We start from the raw sequence: 24,994 nt of genomic DNA, 5'->3' as shown, positions 1-24,994 counted from the left end.
GAAAATATGAGAATCGTTTGAGAGAATCGTGATCTCAATTCCCATGGAGAAAAATTGTGATTCACATTTTAGCGAGAATCGTGCAGCCCTAATCACAACGCACTAAACAAACTACACAATCAGAACTCATTACGTATTTCTGAAGGAGGGACTTCATAGAACAAGGAAGATATCAGCCTGTTTTTACGACAGTGAAAACAACGCTATACAGATAAGTAAATTGTGTGAAAAATACCTCGTTTTTTACACGTGAAACATGAACACACGTTATATTGCCCACTATAAACACAATCAAAGCTTCAAAAACATAGAAAGAACGGGAGCTTTAAAGGTACAATTTTTAAGATATTTGCAGTAAAATTTCCAAAAACCACTAGTCCAGTATTATATATTTTGTCTAGCTGATTACTAACAATATCTGTATTGTTTTCAACTACTTGTAAATTATGAGAAGCATCAGGAGGAACTGCATTGAAGAAGACTCAGAAAGTTTGTACAGAGTAGCTAATTTAATGTTAAAATGAGAAAGAATGGATTTACAGAACGTCAAAAGCATCATCATTAACAAAAACAAGAACGTCCATCACCAGAGCCTCTTCTGGGCCTAAGGTTATAAAGTTGGGTTGTGATCCTGAGAACGTCTTTATTGATCCACTGACTGGAACGAGCTGCTCCACAACTGATAAAAACCTCCTGGTCGTAGAAAGCATTTGGAACCACCAAAACTACTGGATCAACATGCAGGATTGCCATTTGGGTGTGCTGTCATAGTCTAAAAAATAGAGATTACAAGCCTTGGTTCGTTTGGGTCTTTAGGAGATGACCTTTGACATGAGTGCTCTGTCAAAGTGGGAGAATATGCTGTGTGGTCCTTATAGTCCTTAAAATTAATGTTACGTTAACATGTACGGACACATATTCAGCCTGTTGTTCTGTCTGCCATTGTTTAGTTGAAAAACTTGCCTTTCCAGATTAAATGTCTGTTCTTGGGCTTGGACTTTTTTTTAAATCATTTTCTAAATAAACACAATGTATAGTCCAGTGGGACTTGTATATGTTTTTTCTTTTTCAAAACACATTTTTGACTGATGCGACTGATACTCCGGAGCGACTTATAGTCCAGAAAATATGGTATTTGGTTTGTAGCTCCATTCACAGATGCGCTCTCACTTTCAGTGTGAAGAGAAAATTATTTGTAAGAAAACTGACTTTCTCTAAATCTTAATTGACCTTTAACAAAATTCTGATATTTGTCTGATATTTTTGCTCAGTTTGCTTAAGTAACCACCTATTTTTCCCTGTGAAGGATGAAACTGAAGAACAGAAAGTGATTGAGATGCCTCCATCTTGGGTAGCTAAAATATAGTATTTTTGTAAAACTTAAATTTCCCAATAAATGTTTTTGTAATGAGATCTCTATATTCTTATCACAGATTTGGAAATGTGTTACCCAGGAGTCATGAAAATTATCTAGTTCAGGAAAGTCAAGCACATTATCTTCTAAAAGATGCTCTGGTGACCAGACTTACAGGGATCTTGAGCGTAAGAACGGTTCTGTCTTTCATTTTTGGGTTAAAGAATTGATCTACATTTAACCTTGAATGAATTATTTGAATGTGTGTTAACTGTTTGGTTTTTAAAGGCACAAACCAGTAAAGAAGTGGCTAAAAGGATCGTTATGATGTCGGATGCCAGATCCACCTAAACTTTCATCTAGAGCAGTGTTTCCAGATCCTGGTCCGTGAGTCCCCCTCCTAGAAAGTTTTATATGACTCCTTATTTAAAACACTTGATTCAACTCATCAGCTTTGTTAGGGAGACCTGTTAACCATTCTGGAAGGAGGCTGTTGAGGTGTTTTAAATAAGGAGACATCTACAACGTTCTGGGAGGGGGTACTTGAGGACCAGGATTGGGAAGGACTGATCATGAGGAAGATGGAAAAATCCTATTTCATCAAAGCTAAAGAAGCAGGAGGCTTGGGACACAAGCACAAGCTCACTCCAGACATGGTTTCCGGCTTCCAGGTCTGACGTAACATTATATACAAAATCATTAATTGTATCTATAGAGCTTAGTGGTAAAGCATTGCATTAGCAGTGCAAAAGGTCAAGCGTTCGAACCCAGGGAACACACATCATGATAAAAATGTACACCTTATAATGCACCATAGGCCATTTTGGATAAGCATCCGCCAAATGCATAAATGTAACTAGTCAAAGCCAGATAATTTCAGTCCTAACCTGTTGTTGTCACATCAAGTTTAGAAGCCTTTGGCAGATGCTTTAATTCAAAGTAACTTTGTGTTTTTAATCCATACATTTTTCTTGGGAATTGAGCCCTCTCCCATCAGAGCTATGGAAACACTTCTGTTCTGATTGGCCGTCACCACTTTACAGTTAATGATGAGAACTCCTTCACAAAGACCATTAAAGATCACATAACACACACGGTTTCTGCCACTCTCATGTTAATCTTGGTTATCTATAGAGTATCCTTCATATTTCCAAAGAGTCTTTCGTGTTGTCAGATTCATAAAAGACAGAACACCTTTTTCCGTGTTTTTTTTTTTCTGGAAAAGATGATCTCTTGAAGGTGTACAGTGGGCGGAGCTAAAGAGTTACGAGTACACAGCCTTTGAATTCTAATCCAACAATTGATACATCAAAGTAAATAAAACTTAAATAAAAAATTTTTTTTACATAACCTTGGCTTACAGTCAGATACAGCCGTACATATATGATCCAGAATCAGATACTGAGTCGGTAATTTATCAACAGGAACAACAGCAGCAACTATTGTTTGGCCCAGAAATACTCTTGTCACATGCTCAGTGGCTTTTTTGACATTATGCATTAGTTTAGCATGAGGATTACAACTTTTAAACAGTGTTAATAAGTCAGAATGCATGAAATAGCATTAAACCCCTCCTTTAAGGACACGATCTGGAATGACCTCTCAAAAAGATACCAGGTGTTCAGCGTAATCATATTCTCACTTGTTTTTAATTAGGATTATTTAGGGACTCATACTATGTTTTTACGTAGTCTTACTTGCAGGTTGACAGCGTCAGACAGTTTTTGGAGGAGGGCACAGTGTTGGATCCCAGATTCAAGTGAAAAGTGTCCGATGAAGTGTTGAACAGACTGGAGGAGTTGCTGATATAAATGAACAGGTGTTAACTATTATTAGTTATCTACTTCCCTTCAATTGTTGATATCTATATACATGACCCTCATACTCTATTGCATACAGGCTCAGAGCCAGCAGATGAATCAGGGGCTCAAAGAGAGAGCAGATGACCAAGATGACCGCTTATCTGATGAAGACATGTGTGCATCTGCCAGTGAAACAGTGGTAAGAAAATATAAAGACATTCTGTTTTTTCCCCATTTAATTATTAGTACAAAATGAACTTATTTGCATGTACTTGAATAGTGATTTATATTTCTCTTTTATTTCTTGACCTATTTGTTCACAGAAGAGGCCAAAGCTTTCTGCCCTCGAGGAGCTGTTTGGTGTAGAGGACATGAAAATAAAGTAAGAAAAGAGACCACCAGCACTACAGAGACGTTTAAGGAAGAGATAAGGCACTAAAGATTACTTCCATCTTCTCAGTCCTCAGCGAGTCCAGTAACCCTGGTGGTGTGACATGAAGGACACTGCCAATGCTTTTTTGATTTGGCTTCAGGGTATCTCTGTGTGTAAGCATCATCCACACCCTCAGAGCGTGCATTTTCTACTGCATTGAAAATGTTTTAATGATACCCAGCCCTATATAAATGTGAAGTAAATACTTGCTTTTATATTATTATTATATATTGATGGATTTTTTGTCTGTAGGTACAGAGTAACCAGTACCAGCGTAGTAACCACTGATTAATCTAAATGTTTTCTCTCTTTTGTGTTCTTTTGCAGATTGTTTCATAAAACATCATAAGGTGGAAACTGTTGGACAGTTAGGACAGGCTATGAATTCTGGGTTGGCAAAGAGAAAGGAGACATAAGCCTGCCCCCAATCCAAATTTAAGCTTTGATTTTAGATCTGAAGTCTAGTATTTGTTGCTGGCTGGATTCATGTTGTTAATGTGCAGTTACTGCATATACTATATATGTGCATTAACATATATATATAATGTGTGTAAATGTATACCACATTGTTTGTAAAATCTGATTCAGTGCCCACTGATTTATTGGGGGAGTGTGATAAAAATGTCTGTCAATTAAAATTATTTACATAAGCTGTGTGTTAAATGTTTTTTTATTTGTGGAAAATGTGTGTACACAGTATGTGAAATATACTAGAGGGGATTTTACATACATTTTAAAATAGATTTACATATAACAGCAAAATAATATGTAGACAAGTACTAGAAATAAATATATATGGTCAGATATTGCAATATAAAACCATATATTTACATAGAAGGTTATCTACATGTATTTTAATATAAAAGTAATGAATAGATGTAAAAATTATTATTATAATATATTATTACATAGTTGATTAAGATTGACACAGAGACGTAATAAATGTTGTCATAGAGACAAGTCTTTGATGTCGAATAGAACGTTTGACGTCACCGAACATATAAAAAGGCTTGCCCGGGCAAATATTCTTCACACACTGATTCTCTGAGCAAAGGCTACAGAAAACGACTATACTCTCCTGACTTTGCTGTCATCAATATCAAATATCTACCACACGTCTGTTCAAAAAACAAGTCAAGCAACTGCTGACCGTTATTGAATAGACTTGAAGACATTAATATCATGTCTGATTCGAGTGATCCCCAGACCAGCAGGGGTGGGATTTTGCGAAAGCAGAATTCTGCCCCTTCAGGTAATCGGGTGACCTTCGCTCGTCCGGTGGCTGCACCGGATGTGGAATCGAGGCGTTCAGGTCAGTAAATATTATTTACGGCTTTTCTACATCCGAAGGTTGCAGCTTACGGAGGTCGCATACGCAGGCTGCACATGTCTGGTTTATTTAAGTTAACTGAGCATTGCATTCGAAAGTCGTAAACATATTACAACAATTTACGATTAACTGAAAATAATAGCCAACCTTATAATTGTTAATTTTCTGCAAAAAGACTATTTAGATGACGTATGCAGCCTACAAATGCGACTGGATAACTACCTTGAACTCATTAACCTTTTGATCCACACTGTCACATTTGTCAAATTTCGGGTTTGTCAGCTCATTCAGTTTGAGAGAAACCCCAAATGCAAAAATATACGAGTGGAAATTAAGTTCAGTAGCTTGTCTTTGCTTTGTGCTATACAGACGAACGTTGCTATCTGCCTGTATTGTTGGTGGAATTAAAGACTCGTATGCATGAGGCGTTTTGTTGTAGTTGATTTAATATGAACTGTTTTAAATACGGGTTTTTATTGTTTATGTGATGCTAATGTCTGTTTCTTTACACGACCCTGCCGCCATCATATGGCAGAGGTGAGGTAATAACTTTTCCAAGTTTAGAAACCGACGCTACTGAAGTAATGAATTAAATATTGCTCCCTAAATTATGAAATCAGGGTCATAATAAGGTAAACTTTGCATTTTTTTTTAATGTTACGCGTTCGTTATTTTGTCTAATTTGTTTTGTTATAAACAAAGCAGTGTGTGACTTATCTTTGGACTCGTCGCGCGCGTGCTATTGTCTGGTGCGGTTTCTCTCAAACGCAGTACTACGATATTGTCAAACATTTTAATTTGCCAAATTGCTTCAATTATGTTCTCGTCAATGGATTATTTTTTTAAAGCGTGTTATGCGTTTTGTTGTGATATTTGAGCATGAACGAAAGAAAATATATGGGGTCGGTGGTAAGATTAAATGACGTCTCCGGAGTTTTGGTTTAGGTGAATGGCTATTTTGAAGGGAGGGGGGCACGGGGCAAAAAAACGGAATGCGCGACCTTTTTTTACTGCTAATTTGCACGACGCCTCATTTTGTGTCACCATACATTCAGTTCATTCAAACACACTTTAATAAATCTCACTCATAATCGCAAGAAGCGGACTGACTTTCTTCTTTAATCACACCACACGTATATTTAACTCACGAAGCTTGAGTGCCATCTAGTGGTGCATTAATGTAAGGACATTACAGCGTGTACAGTGGGGAGCATCTCTCTCCCCACAGCTTATCAAATGTGGGCTGTTTTTTCGGGGACAGTAAATGATGATGAGTGGGTCCCTGCAGGCCAGTCTCTCTTACACTATTATAATGACACATTAAATATATATAATTTTAAAACACTCATTCTATATATTTTTCCACCTTTTTCAATAACAATAAACGCAATAACAGTGTGGAATAACACAAATATATAACACTAGCATATATTTAATATTATGTAATAGGTTATAATGTTACAACAATTTGTCAGATTTCAGAGAAGTTTATAATGTCTTCTTTTTGTATGTTCTGTCCAGTTGGCAGATGGTCTTACAGTATGTCTAGACCAGCGCAGGGGCCAGAAATGAGAAACTGGGGTGTACTAGATCCACAACAGATATGGTGCGTCTCTCCAAACTCATATTATCCAAAGATGTTTGTCCTTCTGAGGAAAGCAGATGAGGTTAAGTTGGTCCCTGCAGGTCAGTTTGTTACACCAGTGGTTTGCACAACGCATCATTTTGTGTCACCACCATACATTCAGTTCATTCTTTAATGGGTCTATGTAGCCCCTCATGAAGTCAAACACACTTTAATAAATCTCACTCATAACCTCGAGATGAGGACTGACTTTCTTCTTATCACACCACACGTATATCTAACTCACAAAGCTTGAGTGCCATCTAGTGGTGCATTAATGTAACGACATTACAGCGTGTAAATCAATCCTAACTATAGTTAGCTGCTGCTGACGTAAAATCAGCATTGGAAATGTATATGGCTAATCTAAAGGACATCTATATTTTGCTCATATTATGTACCTTTTGTTGTAAATTGAGTCTTTTAAACTATCTTATGCCTAGAATTAGTGAAGGAGGTTTACATGATTCTTTGGTTTATAACTATTGTGAAAGTTTGATCAATTGTGCATTATGACATGCAATAAATGCATAGAGATACAAGACCATCACTACTTCCGGTTCATGGTGACTTTCTAGGGCACAACATTGTGTTTATCCGGGCCTGCTAATGAGAACACACAAATCATTCATAGTGATGAGGACACTGGGTTTAAAGTGACAGCGCATTGCTTTCCGTTAAATGGAGGCTTGCAACTATTAGTAGATAAACGCTATGCTAACTTGTTTTTAACGTGTTATGATGTTATAAACACTCATTTGTCAGCTTCCCACAGCCTCGCGTCCTTTCCACTTCTGTAATGTGCAATAAAAAAGTGTCAGTTATAAAATGCTTTAACTATTTATCCACAATGTGAAAATACCACGTTAACTGTTAATGTGTTTTTTATGTCTGTTCTGTCCAGCTGGTAGACGTAAGATGACAACAGCCGAGATGCGCAGTATCTTGAGTAAAATGGAAGCCAGACGAAGGGCCGCTTTATACTCTGGTGAGGAGCAAACTTTGGCCCTTCTACAGATGTTGAGAGATACGATACGGCGCCATAGAGGTCAGTCAGCACCTCATTATTATAAACCTCAAATGTAATGAAAAACAATTGACACATTAACTTCTTATATAGATAGTAAAACATATATGAAGTTACTGTGTACTTGTCTTGGGTCTAGCATAGCATGAGGGCTGTGTTTAATATTTTTGGTGTTTTAGTTTTTCATTTAAATTTGTATGTATTATGTAATTATGTTTTTCATGTGATGTTTTTAAATTAAATAAAATATGGTTCACATAGTTTATTAAATTAATAATAGTAATAATGTATAAAAACATTGTTTGTGTGTACACATCAGTGGCGGGCGGTGACTTCTCTTCCGAGGGGCACAAATTCGAAATATGTGTTCTGAGTGTCGTGTGTTGCTCGTCATGTCAAAATGTGTTTTTGTTGCGTCATGTAAACCTATGTGCATCATGCGTCATTTCAAAATACATGCCTGCTGCACATGCGTCGAAAGGGTTTATGATAAAGCACATAGGTTCACATGACATGCCGAACTCATGACGAACTAAATACATGTTCGCGTTGTTCGCCTTCGAAAAAGAAGTCACTGGCCACCACTGGTACACCACATGCATGTGTTATGTGATACATTTTTGTTATTACTATTATTACAATGTTTGTGAAAATACCACAGTAACTAAGATCTAACACATTGTTTTAAGAAGTTTATAATGTGTTGTTTGTGTCCGGTCTGTGCAGCTGAGGAATGGAATAAGATCTGGTCCTCATCAGCTGAAAGGCTCGAAAAGCTCATTGCAAGCAGTGGGGAGCGAGATGCTCAGCAGAGGTTGTGTTTCTCTGCCCCCGCAGCTTTGCAAATGTGGGCTGATGATGATGAGTGGGTCCCTGCAGGTGAATCTCTTACACTATCATAATGACACATTAAATATATATAATTTTGTATAATTTAAAGGCTTTTTTTATATAATTTTATATAATTTTAAGGCTTTTTTTATATAATTTTATATAATTTTAAGGCTTTGTCCACACAAAGCCAGTGCATTCGCTATCCGATCATTTTTTTCCTTGTTCTAAAAAAATTATCCGTAAACACGAAACCACTGAAACCGACCGAAAGCGGTGTAGTATATATGCCGGACCAGTATGGGGCGCTGTAATTCTGCCACAGATATACACTATACACGAGGAAGAAGACTTAGAGCATGCGCATAACCAACGTATGGTGTTGTCCATTATCGATTGTTGCTCACCACAATTGCATAGAAGCAATAGATTTTGCTGTAATAAAGCTAGTAGGCTTTAGTAGCTTCTGTAGCACGAACAAAATCACGTAGTCCGCCGTTATTGTTGTTGTTGTTACGTGTGACGCTTCCGACACGTGATGTGATGACGTTTTTGCTTCACAAAATATACGGATTGCCTGTTCACACGAAACCGCAAGGGTGTTGATTTCAGATTTATCCATTTTTAGGACTCTCTCAAAACGCCGGATCCGTGTGGACGAAACGGCAATACGATAACAAATTTATACGTATACAGTGATATGCCTCTCCGTGTGGACAGCCCCTTAAACACTCATTCTATATATTTTTCCACATTTTACAAAAGAATAAATGCAATAACATTGTGGAATAACACAAATATAACACTAGCATATATTAAAATGTCTTCTTTTTGTCCGGTCTGTCCAGCTGTGTCTACAACAGCTCAGGGGCAAGAACTTACAAGCTGCGGTAAGCAAGATTCACAACGGAGGTTGTGCGTCTCTGCACCCGCAGTTTGTGAGACGAGGTTTGTCCTTCCGGGGACGGTTGACGATGAGGAGTGGATCCCTGCAGGTCAGTTTGTTACGCCAGTGGTTCTCAAGGTTATGCCTGGAGGCCCCCACTGCTCTGCACATTTTGTTTGTCTCCCTTATTTAACACACCTGATTCAAATCATCGGCTCATTAGTAGAGATCTCTATGAACTGAACTGATTGTGTCAGATAAGAGAGACATACAAAATGTGCAGAGCAGTGGGCCTCGAGTTGAGAACCACTGTGTTACATTATAATAATAACACATTAAATTATATATATATATATAATTTTACAACACTCATTGTTTCACATTTTACAATAAGAATAAACTGTGGAATAACACACATGTAACATTAGCATTTATGACATTTTTATGTAGTAAGTTTTATAATGTTTGTCACAATACCATAATAACTATACAGTAACAATGTGTTACATTTTAGAAAAGTTTATAATGTCTTCTTTGTGTCCGATCTTTCCAGTTGTGTCTACACCTGCAGCGGATCAAGAGAGCATTGAGGAGGAGAGAAGCTTACCAGGTCAGTGTATTACACCATTATAATGACACCCCAAATATGATGTTAATGGAACTTTTAATTAAACAAACAAACGTAAAATGAGAATGAAAGAAAACAACTCAAAGGCAAAAATCTAACACGGGTTTCACATTCTTTCTTAACTGTTTTCTAAGCAAGGTTTTAACTTAAGGTTTACAAATTTACATTCACCATTCTGGCACAAATCTCTTGTGTGGGCAGGACTTAACCATACTTTAATGCCATTGGCTAGTGAGATTTGAATTTACAGATCTCTGATCAGGAATAGGGGTGGGACAATAAATCGATATGCGGATTTATCATTGTCTGTCTTTGTGCGTTAGAAGAATCCATACGCTGGCATCAAATATCGACATAATAAATTAATAAACAAGAATGTACATATATATTTCCCAGTGTTATTACTTTATGGGTTTCCAAAAAACCCATATAGATCAGGCTCTATTCTGGTGGTAACATCTGTTGTTCATCTTTTCTAATTTTATCTTTAAGAACCAAAACCAAAAAGCCGGAAAATCCGTGCTTTCTTGGCAAGAGCATTGCGGGCTATCAAAAAAGCCTGCTGTTGCTGTGGAAATGAGGATGAAGTGGAGCCCTTTGATCCTCAGGTGCCCGTTTAGATAAAGCTGACTTGTAGAGGGGTTCTGGAATTAAGCAAACGGGTTTTCAAGAACCACCCTATTGCCGGTCAGGTTCGTCATCCTTGGATTTATCAGCTTTCCAAGAAGCAGCTGATCATATGGTCCATTCGACTATGACCCATGTGCTCCGGGAGATCAGCTGATTTTAAGTCGGGTATTTCTTACCTGCACCCAGCTCGTGAACAACACTGGCAGAATAGTCCCATCGGACTCGAGCCGGCGAGCTTGTTTCCTTGGAGACATGCCAGCTCCAAGAAGAGGATGATCCTAAATGTGGTCCTTTCGACCATGAGCGTCATGCTCAACCGGATCATGCTGATAAGTCAGTCAGGTTTATGTGACCTGCACCCAGCTCGTGAACAACACTGGCAGTATAGTCCCTTCGGATTCGAGCCGGCGAGCTTGTTTCCTTGGAGACATGCCAGCTCCAAGAAGAGGATGATCCTAAATGTGGTCCTTTCGACCATGAGCGTCATGCTCAACCGGATCATGCTGATAAGTCAGTCAGGTTTATGTGACCTGCACCCAGCTCGTGAACAACACTGGCAGTATAGTCCCTTAGGACTCGAGCCGGCGAGCTTGTTTCCTTGGAGAAATGCCTTTCCAAGAAGAGGATGATCTTAAATGTGGTCCTTTCGACCATGAGCGTCATGCTCAACCAGATCATTCTGATTGTCAGTCAGGTTCTTCTTACCTGCACCCAGCTCGTGAGAAACACAGGCAGTATAGTCCCATCGGACTCGAGCCGGCGAGCTTGTGGAACCAGACTATTGCCCGTCTGGTTCGTCAGCCTTGGACCTAACAGCTTTCCAAGAAGCAGCTGATTGGTCAGGTTCATCTAGCCTCATAAGCAATAATGAGAGTGAGTATAATGTTATTATGTTCTGATTTGTATTGTCGGCTTTGTTGCCCTTGTTAACTGTTTCTCTCCTTGATTGATTCAAATCTCTGTCCAGTTTTGGTAATACATCCATTTACACGCCAAGAAGCAGCTGATAGTCAATGTGGTCCATTTGACCAGGATCAGAGTGCTGAAGATCAAGATGATCCTCGGGAAGGTTCATCCAGCATGAAGTCAAGTGATGGTGAAAGTGAGTATAATGTTATTGTGTTCTGCTCTTTATTGTCTGCTTTAATTTTCTCCTTTGTCGACTGTACTTTATTGTTTCAAACCTCTGCCAAGTTATCGTAATAAGTGTGTTTATACGACAGATGTTTATGTAATACCTTCTCCCTGTATTCGGTATGTCATGTTATTCAGATGGACTGAGTTCTCTTGATTCATCAGAATGACTCCTGAGCTTTTTCCTTTATCTTGTCCTGATTTGCTTATTTAAAGAAATTTTTAGAAGATGTTTTTAAAAGTGGTTTCACTCATACTTGATCTCACACTTCTTGTTTATTCTGCTAGTAGTTGATTAGCATTGGATGTACTGAACAACTTTCCATTATTTGCCCATTTTTTAAATGAATATTTATTCTGTGTGTTATGTTATAAGCAGCACTGTCATTGGAGTTCATGTGAGACAAAACAATTCTTGTGTTCATTTTGTACTGATTGTTTTTCAGGAAAAATGTCATTGCTTGATGAAGATTGGAGATGGAAGAGGTGCCTTAGTGAAGTATATGAGGGGACCTGCAAATCTGATGGCAAAAAGGAAGAATCGCTCTTCATCAAATTGTTTTGCCAACCCTACATTATATATGACTTACATATGATTATTCTCTCTTGTAGGTCACCATCAAATATATTAAGAAGTCTGGCAAGGATATCTACACTAAAATGTCCGCGAACCCGAGGACATTGAGACAAACAGACCCAGTTCCGGCCGCCGTGGAGGTCAACACACCACTGATCTACTGGACGTCCTTTAATGTGATGCCCAGCCGATGCCTGACCAATGACCACCGGCGGGGGAACCTGTTTAATCTCCTCATCCGTTTACATATATCTCCCAAGGGTTTTTTCCCTCCTAGGACTTTTTTTCCCTCCTGGCTAAAAAATTCGGAGGTTTTTCTCCTAGGGGGTTTTTTCAACCCGGGGAGTCAGCCGACATTGGCTCGCTTGTAAAGTTTATTCATAGCCATGTATTTTGCTACTTATACTGTCTGTCGAATTGTTTGTTGAGTGTTGTTCCCTGTTTCTAGTAATGTAAAGCTGCTTTGAAACAATTACAAATTGTGAAAAGCACTATATAAATACAATTTTAATTCAATTTTATTTTGAGTTTGAAAGATTTAATATGTTTTTAATATTTTACCTTTATTTATTGATTTGATTTGATTTATTGTGTTTTTTCTTCTTTCGTCAGTGCAGCATATTGTTAAAGATAATATTAATATACATTATACATACTACACCACAAAAGTATTTTTATACACTTTTTTTGTTCTTGTTTTTAGTTATTTTCTACTTTAAAAACATTACAATAAATGTGATGCCTTTTATTTTCAATATAATGCATATTTTTATGAAATATAATTAACAAACATAAATATGAAAAGCAGTTGTTTTGTTCTCTTTATTATCAACTTAATCCAATAAACACGACATTTGTGACAAACAGTAAGAAAGGAAAACCTTTAGTGTTTCACAGTAGAATCCATAAAGCCACACAGGTCTAAGAGTTTATGACGAATGGTATTTACGTCACTGTTCAAAGTTGCACATTCATTTTCGTATTCTGTATAGGGAACAGTGAACGGTTTCAGACAGTCATTGATTTCATTGTAGGCTGTAAGATACAGTAGTATTTGTCTTTCTGTAGAGTCGATATATCTTAAGCTTCTGTAGGCGCTGATGCACGATTGTACAAACACTTAACACATGGGTGCCACTTAAAGGATTTCTCCACTTTCTTAAAAAAATCAAGATAATACTCACCCCCATGTCGAGCTGGCGCGTTACACGGCTGGTGCAAGAGGAGAAGTTGTGCTTTAAAAGTAAATATTTATCTTGCGAAAATGCCAATGGTTTAGCTAGATAAGACCCTTATGCCTCGTTTGGGATCTTTTAGAGCCCTTTGAATCTGTGTTGAAACAGCAATTTTAAACTGCATTTAAACAGTAAACTGTTGGGGTCCAATAAAGTCCATTAAAGCAACAGTATGTAGGATTGTGGCCAAAACTGGTATTGCAATTACAAAACTTGTGGCTAAAACAGGTACTGCAATCACACAACTGGTGGCCAATACACAACATGACAACATAAACATCAGTTGAGGGCTGCAACTTCACTTTTTAAATGACAATATCCTAGCCGGACCACTGTTGTGAGTGATAAAAGTATTGAAATGAAAATGTTTTCTTAATGTCTAGTGACATATCAGGGCCATTTTATGATTCATTGATATACATTTCTTACATAATGTTCCTTTAAATAATAAAAAAATAAAAATTTAATTTTTTCTCGACTGAACAAAGAAAACCCATTAATATTTTTAATGACATGGGGTGAGTAAATTATTGTTGTTGGTTTTTTGACTGTCGATGTGAACAAATATTTAAGCAACCTGTTTAATCTCTTGGCCATAAATCACAACAGAGCTCCTAACCCCTACTGATCTGGGGTCTGCATTGACCTCTTCTGTCTTCTTTACCATTCATCTCCAGATAGTGGTGATCACATCAACTCACAAACTCATCAAACAGCGCAAGGCACATTGAGACGCATTTTGATGAACTATGCGATGAAACATCAGCAAAATTTAACCCTGTGTTAAATTGTCTGAGAAAGGCCATTTAAAATACATATATACACGTTTCAGTTTATATATTAGGCCATAAATATACGTGCAATTTTCTTCTATATGAATAAGACAAGTCTAAGACAGGCAGAGACTGAATTTTTCTTCATTTAGGCTGTCGGAAAACACTTTGCTGGTGATCAAAAAAGTTAATGTCAAGGACTGCTAGAAATGCAGCATATACGTCCAATATAATCCAACTGCACATTGTTAACACAAAGTATTTCCACCTAAGCTGTGAGCACTTGTGAAATATTTATTTTCAAGTGAAAAATGCTATAAAACAAAGTTTGTACTTTAAACCATCAATAGAAAATCCAACATCAGTTTAACAACAATTCATAAACCGCAAATTTGATTTTATATCACAGTTAAGTGTATAAATTCAATTATTATACAAATAAAAACTTACAGTTACTATACAAGTAAAAGAAATGTAGTCTCATTGAATTATAAACGCACAAATAAATCATTATGGTCTATAGCAGAGATCCTAAACTTCAGTTTACCGCTGCACGTTTAGGATGTCAATATAGCTGCAAGATGCCAAGTAATCCACGAACTTTTCAACAAATACATGAAGTCGAATCACATCATCACAGATTTCTTTATCTTCTATCTGGCTAAAACCCGAGCTGTCCAGCAGAACTCTTTTGGCTTCCTGAATGACTCTGTCTGCCTGAACCCAACTGAGACAGACTAGATGCTCTCGAGCCGACGGCTGAAAACACTTTCCCCTCAGATCCATTTGATCTGTAGGATTTTAAGCCTTTGGATTGAGTGCTGGCACTGCTGAGTGAACTCCCTGAGCGAGAGACTGCGCTGGCTCTTTGCTCGGGAGCTTCAAACGCGAGTGGCTCCTGCAGGATGGGAGAGGCGCGGCTCATGCTGGCTGGAATTAAAGGCAATTCCTGTAGTGGTTGGCTCTGGGAAACGTCTACATTGTTAGCAGACGTACCTGATACAGGGACACTCATCATCTGTATGGAGTAAATACAGCAATTATAATCAACCAACATAAATATAAAATACATTAAAAAAAATCTACGACTGTATGTCTACTTACTGCTACATTCTCCTCATTTGTCTGGTCATCGTGGCCTATAGGCCTTCTCTCTGTTGAGGAAAGCTGAGGATTCCCAAGTATTCCAAAGTCTGATTGGTCAATCCCAGCCATAGATGCAAATTGGCCCAGCCTACAGTATAATTAAAGGAATATTGCACTTTCATAAAAAAAAACATTTGGATTATTTTTTCACCCGCATGTCATCCAAGATGTTCATATCTTTCTTTGTTCAGTCAAAAAGAAATGAAGTTTTTTGAGGATTTTTCTCCATATAGTTTTCGAATTGAATCAGTAATTGTAAATGTTTGATAGGAGATTAGACAGACCCAGCATCTTTAAGAAGATCTAGGAAGGCGTGGAATTTGTGAAAGGAAGACTCGATGCTTTCCAGCACACGTTCATCATCCAGAACAGAGGTGCTCATATGGGCTTCAGACAGAGAGAGGTTCAGACTGCGCAAACGCTCATTCTCCAGTTCCAGCTATAAACCAGACACATATTTATATCAAGTCACATAATGATCTATTCACTTTACAAACAGAACGTAATGGGAAACGTGTACCTCCACCAGACGAGAGTTGGTTTTCAGTCTGGCGTTCCTTTCCTCTCCAAGCCTCAGGCGACAATCCTCTAGCTCCACCTGTAGGTGAGGGAAACAAGTGCATTGTTTTATCTAAATAATTACACATGGGCTTGAAGTCTTGCACACTTATATTACAGTTATGTATGGGTCTTGTTGTCGTCTTGTGTAGTACCTTGGTCCTAGAGAATGTTTTCTTTATTTTAACCATGTATAAGCTATACAGTATATGGTAAAGCACCTCTGATGGTCCACAAGTAACTACTATAGCACTTTAAAAGTGTAGTAAGTTGTGAACAAAGGTGGAAATTCTTTGCGGTTGTCATATGGTTTGATATTTTGTTGTCTATTTAATATCTTATCTAAATTTATTAGACCAATGTAAAGTTTGTGTCAAAGCTGCCCTAAACCAAAGTCCCTTTAGGGAAGACGTGCAACTAGACGACTTTCAATTATGGCCCTATGAAAGAATATGACGGTGGGCCGTCTACCACACCCACGTTACTACTAATAAAAATGATCTTTGGGGGCCCAAATAGTTCAGATGTCAAATTATAGTTATTTACTTTTATATCATTAACACTTTTATGTCCTTAATAAAAAAGTTTAACAGGGGACATATCATGAAAATCGGACTTTTTTCATGTTTAAGTGCTATAATTGGTTCCCCAGTCCTTCCACCAACCTAGAAAATGTGTGAAAGATCAACCCAGTAACTTAGTTTTGGTAAACCATGCTCGGCAAGCATGTGAAAAAATGTGAAATTTGGCTCTCCTTGTGATGTCAGAAGGGGATAATACCCTTAATCTGCACTATCCAACCACAATATTTGACATCTTAAAAAAGTCTTGTGAAATGTCCCCTTTAATGGTTGAATATTACACTTGATTAATATCTGAGAGAAGAAATGCAGACATAAATGCTAAAATGTCAAAAAAGTAAAAGCCCACATTAAAATAAACGTCACAATGCTGGATCCTCTTTGATAGACAGATGCTCTATTAAAGTATATATTTAGGGGTCAAGCCCAGAATGGGCGAAGACCCCTATTGTATCTGTTAGTTTTCTTCTTTTTCTTATATATTATTCTTCTTCCTGTTCCATTGCGGTCTATGGCAGCCCATAGAACCGTACGTAGGAAAGTTATGAAATTTGGCACACTGATAGAGGACAGTCCAATGTGTCCCCACAGCAAATTTGGAGTCTCTATGTCTAACCCACTAGCGCCACCAACAGTCCAAAGTTGCACTTATGTTTTGCTTATAACTTCTGATCCGTAAGACCTAGAAACAAAATTCTTACTTCTTCTGATTCCTTGGCTCAAGACGATTCGACCATATGCCGTTATTTTCCGTCATGAAAATTTTTCCGCCATTTTGAATTATTCGTAAAACCTACTTTTTTGAACTCGTCCTAGAGCTTTTGTCTGATTGCCACCAAAATTTGTATGTATCATCTTGAGACACTCATGGCAAAAAGTTATCAAAAGAATTTCGATAAAGCAATCCGTTGTCGTATACCGCCTTAACGAATTATACGTAGAGCGCAAAAAAACAGATTTTAGGCTGTATCTTCGTCAAACCTAGGCCTATTGACACGACACATGGTGCTTCTGATGCCAGTCAGGAACTGAGGGTGCATGCACAGTTTAGTCGCAGCGCCACCTAGTGGCCAGAGAAATGTTTTATACACCTATAACTTTGGCTCCGATTGACGTATTTTTACGGGACTTGTTTCTTTGGAGTTCTGAATAGTTGCCGAGTCCAACGATATCAAACACGCCAGAATTAGCCTTACGGTTAACCCTGCGCAGCAAAATAGTGCTTAAGAAACACGCGTGAATATCTCCGCAAACGTTTTTCCGATCAACTCGAAAACACCATAGGAAGAAACTAACCTTACCTTCTGAACAAAAAGTTATATTGGCGTTATATTAAAATTTTCATCAGAAATTGCCGAAAATTGCAAAAAACGAAAAATTACATTAAAATTTTGTGTGTTTTACACAGAAATGGTTGTAACTTCGTAACGAAAATATATTTTTTCACCAGATTTGATACGCTGATGCATGAGCACATTCTGAGGCTACACAAAAAAAATTGTATGCTTGCACAACTAGATGGCCTTATAATTGAACAAAACATTTGATAACAAGCCAGCCCTATGGTCATACAACTGTTTCTTCACTAAACTAAAGTGTATAGTCATAAAACTAGCTAAACGTAACATAATCATGACCTGATGTTCCATGTACAATTTTTTCATTGCGCCACCTACTGGTTTTGAGATAGAATATGGTATTTTTGCCTAAAACTACTGCAGCAACACATCTAAAACCATGAGTCATCATGGATTATTCCCTTCATGGCTTTGACTATAATCACTGGTGGTTGCCAATTCACTACCTAGCAACCAATGAGAATACCTTATCAACCGTTTATGCAAAAGCTATATCTCTGCATCAGAACATCATAGAGACACGGGGATGGTCTCTTTTGACTAATTAAACTTGTTTTAACATGATGTGACCCATGTTTTGCCACTGCAAACACCACTCACATGTCCTTCAGTGCTCTAATGTTCCATGATTGTCAATAACAGAAGGAAGATTGCAGTAGACAAGAACTTAGATTAATTTTGTTGATTACTTTTTTGTTTTTTCATCTAAAATGATTAGGTTTACCTCTTCAATCTGCTTATACAATCTCAATTTTGCATCCTTTTGTGCCCTTTTCGGCTTGACCCCGGCATTGCTGCTTGCAGCTATATTTATTGTGTGTCATGCATATATTCATGTGAATGACAGACAACAATAACTCAGGGGGTGTGACTACAGTACCTTTAATCGATTGTTTTCGGTTTGTAATCGTCTGAACTGACAGCTTGTGATTCTCTCGTGAGGACTCTCCACAGGTACACTCTCCACATCCTCCGATTCGGACTCCGTTTCCACAGTTACCCGCACAGATGTGGCATTCTGATGAAGATCAGCATCGTAACATCATCATCAACACTCAAATATTATGAATACATCATAAACCAGAACAGTCCCGAAGTGAAAACCCATTTCCTATCCCATGAAATATGAACACTGAGTTTTTTAGCATTGACGTACAACTTTTTAAGGGCCTGATGTAAGGTAGAAGAGAAGGAAACGATCTTTACCTGAAAACTCTGCTCTTTCATGTCCTCAGCCTGTGATACACCTCTATATTGAGATTAACAGAGAACGAGACACACAGATTTACTTCTCATACGTACTGTGTTCAATTATTACACTTACATTAATGCATTTTGGGGGCTGAAGCTTTTAAACAACTTTTACAGTGCAACTTCACAGTCCAATTCATTCATGTGTTCATTGCAGGGTTTCTGCAGGTTTCACCAAATAAAATGTAAGACTTTTAAAGATCATTATGAATTAAATTTACATTTCACAAGACTTTTGTAAGATGTCAAATAAATTTTTGGTGTCCCCAGAGTTTTTATGTGAATTTTATCCAACATATAATTTACTCTAACATGTTAAAATTGTCACTTCGTAGGTGTTGAACAAAAATGTGCCTTTAAAATGCGAATGAGTTGATCTCTGCACTAAATGGCAGTGCTGTGGTTGGATAGTGAAGATTAAGGGGCGGTATTATCCCCTTCTGACATCACAAGGGGAGCCAAATTTCAATGACCTTACAGAGAATGGTTTATCAAAAATAAGTTACTGAGTTGATCTTTTTCACATTTTCTAGGCTGATAGAAGCACTGGGGACCCAATTATAGCACTTAAACATAAAAAAAGTAAATTTTCATGATATGTCCCCTTTAAGACATATTTAACCAGATAAGTTTTTCACCATGAGAATTCAGGACGAAGTTTTAAGAAATCCTCAATGATGAAATATATGAATAGAAAATATCCTTTTATTTAACTGAAATTACAAGATTTTTAAATGTTTTAACCTATTTATAGAGTTTTCACTAACTATTATTTTGATAATTGAGGATGATCAAGTATCTAATATTTTTTTGGTAATAAAAAAGCTTTTAAAATGACAACAATGATGTGACAATGAAGTATCAAAACCAAATAAACACATGATTTTTTTAAACAACAATGCTAAGATATATAAGGGTGGTTTCCCTGACAGGGTTTAGATTAATCCAGTCTTATTTATATTAAAACATTTAACAAGTTTCTTACAAACATACCTCAAAAAATACATTACTGGTGTGCATCTTGATACAAAACAATGGCATTGAAATGGCGAGAGCATTTCAATCAGCATTAGAGGTAGCGTTACATGGACGTATGAAAATTAAGACCCGTTTAAAATTATTTAAGACCTAGAACAGCAAATTTAAGTCTTTTTTGATTTTGAAATGTAAGACTTTTTAAGACCTTCCAGAAACCGTCATTGGGATTCGAACTCATGACCTTGGTGTTGTTGTTGGCAATCTTTGTTTAATGATTTTCCCAGTGTCTCTGTGCTTACCTCTGTAAGCCGGCACGTGCTGCAGTTCGCCACGGGACGTAAGCCGACGATCCCGGGCGAGGAGGCTTCCAGCCAGAGTTTAATGACGATCGGCGTGATCCTGCGAAGAACGACAGTAATTCTATAACTTAAACTATACCGAATGTCTAATAAAACCAGCATTGAGTACAAAATTACCGATTCTATATGTAGCTTTTCCAGTGTTCCTCCTCCTTGTGTGACGTGATTGATCTGGTGATTCTTTAGAGGAAGGTGGTTTGAGCCAAAGATACTGAAATGCAATAAAAATACACCAAGCCAATGATTTGTCTGTACTTAAATTAAAAATATCTTCTTAAAAAATAAACAGTTACTGATTCACTCATCCATATATAATATATTAACGGTAGTGTTCTTACTTGTGAGTCTTGGCCTTTAGTGTTCATAAGAACTTTTTTGATGACGGCCTTAACAAGATTATTATCTATGAAATGAAACGACAGAGTATTATAAGAATAATGGTTTGTACTTACTCTGACAAAGTGCCAATGGAGTCACAGTAAAAGTGTGTATCAGTGTGTTGAATGAAATACCAATCAGTGGGTTTCTCCTGATGTCTATCACACACAAAGTGCTGTTTGCCTGAAGCATCTGCTCTAAAATTCGAGCTCCGTCATTTGAGATCCCGCAGCGCTGAAGGTCCACCGCTAGGGGAGACACAACATGATTTATATGCTTATTAGTTGAGTATGAAGATATGCATGTGTTTAACATCTCAAACCTTTAACCCACAGGTCCTCTGTAAGCTCTCGGGCAAGTGCCGTCACTCCTCGGTCCCCGATTAAAATGTTGTCATTGAGAGTAACTCTGCGTAGTCCATTCATCGCCTCAAACTCCGCCCTCCTGTAACGTAAAGTCTCCACCCAGGCCGTGCTATGCCGCTTCATTGCCTGATGCTAAACAAGTGATGAGTCTTAGAAATGTGTGATGGATTCAGTCTTAAATGATCTTGTCCTAACAGAAATCTAGCTTTTTTTTATTTGCCAGTAATAATTCACACGATTTTTCACCTTTATGATGTTTGCCATATGTTCCGCCCCCTGCCATGTAATGTTACAGGAAGTAAAATCCACGGACTTGATAGTTGAGGAGTACTTCACACTCTGACAAATGACTGTATAAAAATAACCGCATAAAATAAAGTCAGTATACTACTCAAAAACATAATTCTTGATATTGTCAGATATATTTACATAGCTCCATCATCTAAAGACAGCTTTAGCCATAAACAGTAATCTAAGTACAATATATTGCGGTAATGATTTTATACTTTAGAAATGTATGTAAAATAAAAGTTTAGGTTGAAGTAGATAACAGAGAGACTGACAGTGTGGAAGAGGATCGATAGTCAGAAAGACTAAAATGTATATTATATAATATCTAAATATATCATTTTTCATTTTAAATATACATTTAAATATACTTTAAATTGATTTTACAAACTTAAAGCATTATCACATATCAATTTGTCCTTTAATATTGTGCAAACTTTTAATGTACCAAGACTCAAGTAAACTTTGTATCTACATATATTATATCTGATCACGTTTAGCACAATCTGTCATTTTATGTTCTCCAGCACAAAGACACTGTTTTGGACGTGATACTGAAATTATTTAACTTACCTTCCAAACCCTCATCAGCGATTGGACAGTGTGCTAAAGAGAGATGCTCCAGTGACACGCTCTTAGCTAAACCCTAAAAGAAAACATTATAAGGATGTAAACTGATCATCTTTTCCAAACCTGTACGACTATTATAAAGGTATTTTTAAGGTTTTGGTACATTTATATGACAATGATGTGGTAAAAAAAGTTTTTCTTCATGTTTTTGAAAAATATAAGTTATAAGCACAGTCCTGTATACTCACGGATGCCTATAGATTAAATTGACACACACACTCGCATAATGTCACCGTTACAGATTCGCATTTTCATAGTTTATAGGGAGACGCCAAGTATGGAGAATGAAAAATGACTTAAGTGTAAATAAATAAATACAGAAATAAATAAGAAAATTAAATGCAGATATATACACATAAATAAATAAATATGTTTTTTGTCAAAAGCACAAACTTTTAATTGTATTTTGTTTATACCATTTGTGTTATACCATTTTTATTTCTACATGTATTTATGTATTTCTACATTTATTTATTTACACTTAATTTATTCATTTATTTATGTATGCATTTAATTATTTATGCATTGTGTTTATTCATTTATTTATTTCTATATTTATACATTTATGCATTTATTCATTTGTTTACACTCCAGTCATTTTTTGTCCTCCACAGCCAATGTGTCGTTTTCAGAAACTTGCATTTTGAAACCAGTTTTTAAAAGTTTGCGTTTTCAAGCATTACATACAGAGTTATGTAGACCAAAAACAAACAAGAGACTTCATATGGGCCTACTATTAGACAGAAGAGAACAGTTTACCTTGGTGAGAGCAATAAGATCCCTCTCTCTGAATGGTAAAGCATGTAGCTGTAAGGTTTTCAGACTGTTTGACTCCGACAGACACTTCTGCACAGCCTTACACAACTGAAGGGTCATAGTCTTTGAATGGACTGCAGGGGTCTTCTTCTTAATATGGGTTCTGTAAGAACCTGAGAGGCAGAAAAACAAATACATTTCACTTTTAATCCAACAAACTCATTCAGACCAGCAATACAAATAACTAAATATTTCACTTCTACTATGAGTCTGTCAACAAACTTTGAGCTCCAAGGCTGGTGAGATGGCAACTCTTGATGGAAATATGCTGGAGGTGTTTATTGATGGCGAGGGCTGACAATATGGGTGTCCAGTCTGCCAAACTGATGTGATCGGCATTAAACTCTAACATCCCACCGGACAGGCCGGTCTTCACTGCGCGGACGGGGGCTGAACCCTGAGACGCACAGATGTGATCAGAGTACCCCTCGAAGTCCTGAGCCCCTCTCCGACGAATATGTGCTGCTGATTCTAACATCATGCAACCTAAACTGAGAGAAATCATAAAACAAGAGCTGGTTACAAATCTGGATGCCACATAATGATGTAATTACTATGAGTAAGACCATATTACTCATATCACTAAAGATTTTTTTCTTAGTTTCTCTGATACTATACACTTCAAAATCAATACTGAGACCGTTTATGATTTTTATTAAAAATTAAACCATTTGCTAAATTAATATGTTATGAATAAAAATATTTTTTTAAAGAATTTAACAGAAAATACTCACTTATCCGTCAGATCTTTTTAACTGTGACTATGCGTTACAGCCAAGCAAAATAAATCTCCATTGCTGACATCAATACCTGTATTAACGTTACAGACAAAGCATAGGCTACAAATGGTTCCTTTTTAGATGTTTTAAAATTGATTTAGGTCTTTTCTGTTATATGTTAAGGAGTGGATACCGGTTTGTTAGTGTCGTTGTCGTGGTTTCCCCTCTAGAGACCGATGATCCTTCACATGACAGATAAAAACAAACCGCGGCGGTTTGAACAGGAGAGCAGTGGTGTCTTATTCTGCGCGTGATAGTTTGTGTGTGTACCGCTGAGCGCAGCGCCACCTGCCGGCTGGAGGTACAGTACATCCTACTGCATTTATTTGTTATCTTTTCACATTTAATTTATCATTTTTAATAAATGAATGAAAAACTACTTTTGACAAATATTTAGGTAAATTATATTGAAAGAAATAACTTTTTGAAAATTCACTTTTGAAGTATGTCTGTCATAAAGGGAAAGGGTAAGGAAAAGGGACAAGTTTCATCAGTTATGTTGTGACTGAAATGTTTTTACTTGAATAAGACATTTCAGTACGAGCTAACCTACAATGTAAAATTTGTATGAAGGCATACACTGGCATATGCCTCATGTACACGTTTATTGCTTTAAAGGAGGATGGATAATTAAGTTATACCGAGAAATCCTACCTAACATATAACTGGGCAGCAGGGAAAAATATAAAATCTAAAATGTAGAATGAAATATGAAAGGCATTCTCAATCATTTTAAAACTATACAACTCTTTAAGCTTTTTTAAAAATGTATATGGTTAATATTTTAACTTTGCTCTATATGTCTCTATGTGCATCTTCTCACATGTAAGCAGAAATTCATATGATTTCTTTTAAACCAGCAAAGGTCAGTTCTTCAGTTTTAGCTTGTAAAAAGAATGTGTTGCTTTTAAAGCATGGAAATAAGATGTCATAATCCCGACTCTTGCCATATATTCTGATCTTCCCCCATTTTTACTTGGAAAGCAGTTGCAAATGCTTCCTCGCTTGTTTTGAATACAGGCAGCAAAAGGGACAAAGTTTTGCTTAAATCTAAACCTTTCTCTGCAGCTTTTCTTGGGTGTGGGTCCATCAACTTTTTAGTATTTTTGTAAAAAAAAAAAAGGAGTAGGCCTACATAGCCTATAATAATATAAACAATATTACCAATTTCACATTGTTACCATAGTGGCATATTATTAACATCTGCAACAAACACTAAGAATCAACCAATTTCTCAGTCTCT

At 37.0% G+C, this 24,994-nt stretch overlaps 3 protein-coding genes across 7 annotated transcripts in view; 1 reads left to right on the top strand and 2 right to left on the bottom strand.

Annotated features, from left to right (window-relative positions):
* Positions 1-23,976, bottom strand: part of LOC129413422 (centrosomal protein of 78 kDa-like) — a 36,545-nt gene extending 12,569 nt beyond the window's left edge. For all 3 annotated transcript variants that reach the window (XM_073867574.1, XM_073867575.1, XM_073867576.1), the window contains exon 1: positions 23,885-23,976. The gene's annotated coding sequence lies outside the window, so the exon portion shown is untranslated. The remainder of the gene's footprint in view (positions 1-23,884) is intronic.
* On the top strand, positions 4,536-12,938 carry LOC129413629 (uncharacterized). 3 transcript variants are annotated; one of them, XR_012369592.1, is made up of 8 exons: positions 4,536-4,901; positions 6,441-6,605; positions 7,448-7,591; positions 8,297-8,449; positions 9,250-9,396; positions 9,841-9,897; positions 10,408-11,418; positions 11,513-11,648. XR_012369592.1 is itself a non-coding variant. In XM_073867581.1 (8 exons), the coding sequence occupies exons 1-8, from the start codon at positions 4,772-4,774 to the stop codon at positions 12,362-12,364; spliced, it is 1,170 nt and encodes a 389-aa protein (XP_073723682.1). In that variant the 5' UTR covers positions 4,537-4,771; the 3' UTR covers positions 12,365-12,938. The 3 variants fall into 3 exon arrangements, 2 of the variants coding, with proteins under 2 accessions (XP_073723682.1, XP_073723683.1); XM_073867581.1 differs by lacking the exon at positions 10,408-11,418 and adding an exon at positions 12,126-12,938 and having other exon boundaries at positions 4,537-4,901; positions 11,513-11,647; XM_073867582.1 differs by lacking the exons at positions 4,536-4,901; positions 10,408-11,418 and adding exons at positions 4,935-5,551; positions 12,126-12,937 and having other exon boundaries at positions 11,513-11,647.
* LOC129413628 (centrosomal protein of 78 kDa) lies at positions 14,539-23,951 on the bottom strand. The gene is made up of 17 exons (XM_073867577.1): positions 23,886-23,951; positions 23,707-23,777; positions 23,195-23,463; positions 22,916-23,085; positions 22,100-22,172; positions 21,485-21,588; positions 21,196-21,370; positions 21,008-21,121; positions 20,834-20,898; positions 20,613-20,706; positions 20,436-20,535; positions 19,114-19,156; positions 18,788-18,925; positions 15,931-16,008; positions 15,695-15,849; positions 15,369-15,498; positions 14,539-15,282 (listed from the first exon to the last, which is right to left on the bottom strand). Exons 3-17 carry the CDS (start codon positions 23,451-23,453, stop codon positions 14,926-14,928), a joined length of 2,055 nt encoding a protein of 684 aa, XP_073723678.1. The 5' UTR covers positions 23,454-23,463; positions 23,707-23,777; positions 23,886-23,951; the 3' UTR covers positions 14,539-14,925.
* Positions 23,977-24,994: the final 1,018 nt, after the last annotated feature.

The sequence above is a fragment of the Misgurnus anguillicaudatus genome, chromosome 5 (genome assembly GCF_027580225.2).
Source record: "Misgurnus anguillicaudatus chromosome 5, ASM2758022v2, whole genome shotgun sequence".
Classification (NCBI taxonomy): domain Eukaryota; kingdom Metazoa; phylum Chordata; class Actinopteri; order Cypriniformes; family Cobitidae; genus Misgurnus; species Misgurnus anguillicaudatus.
Note: the sequence above shows the minus strand (reverse complement) of the source record. Positions and strands in the feature narration are given on the sequence as shown.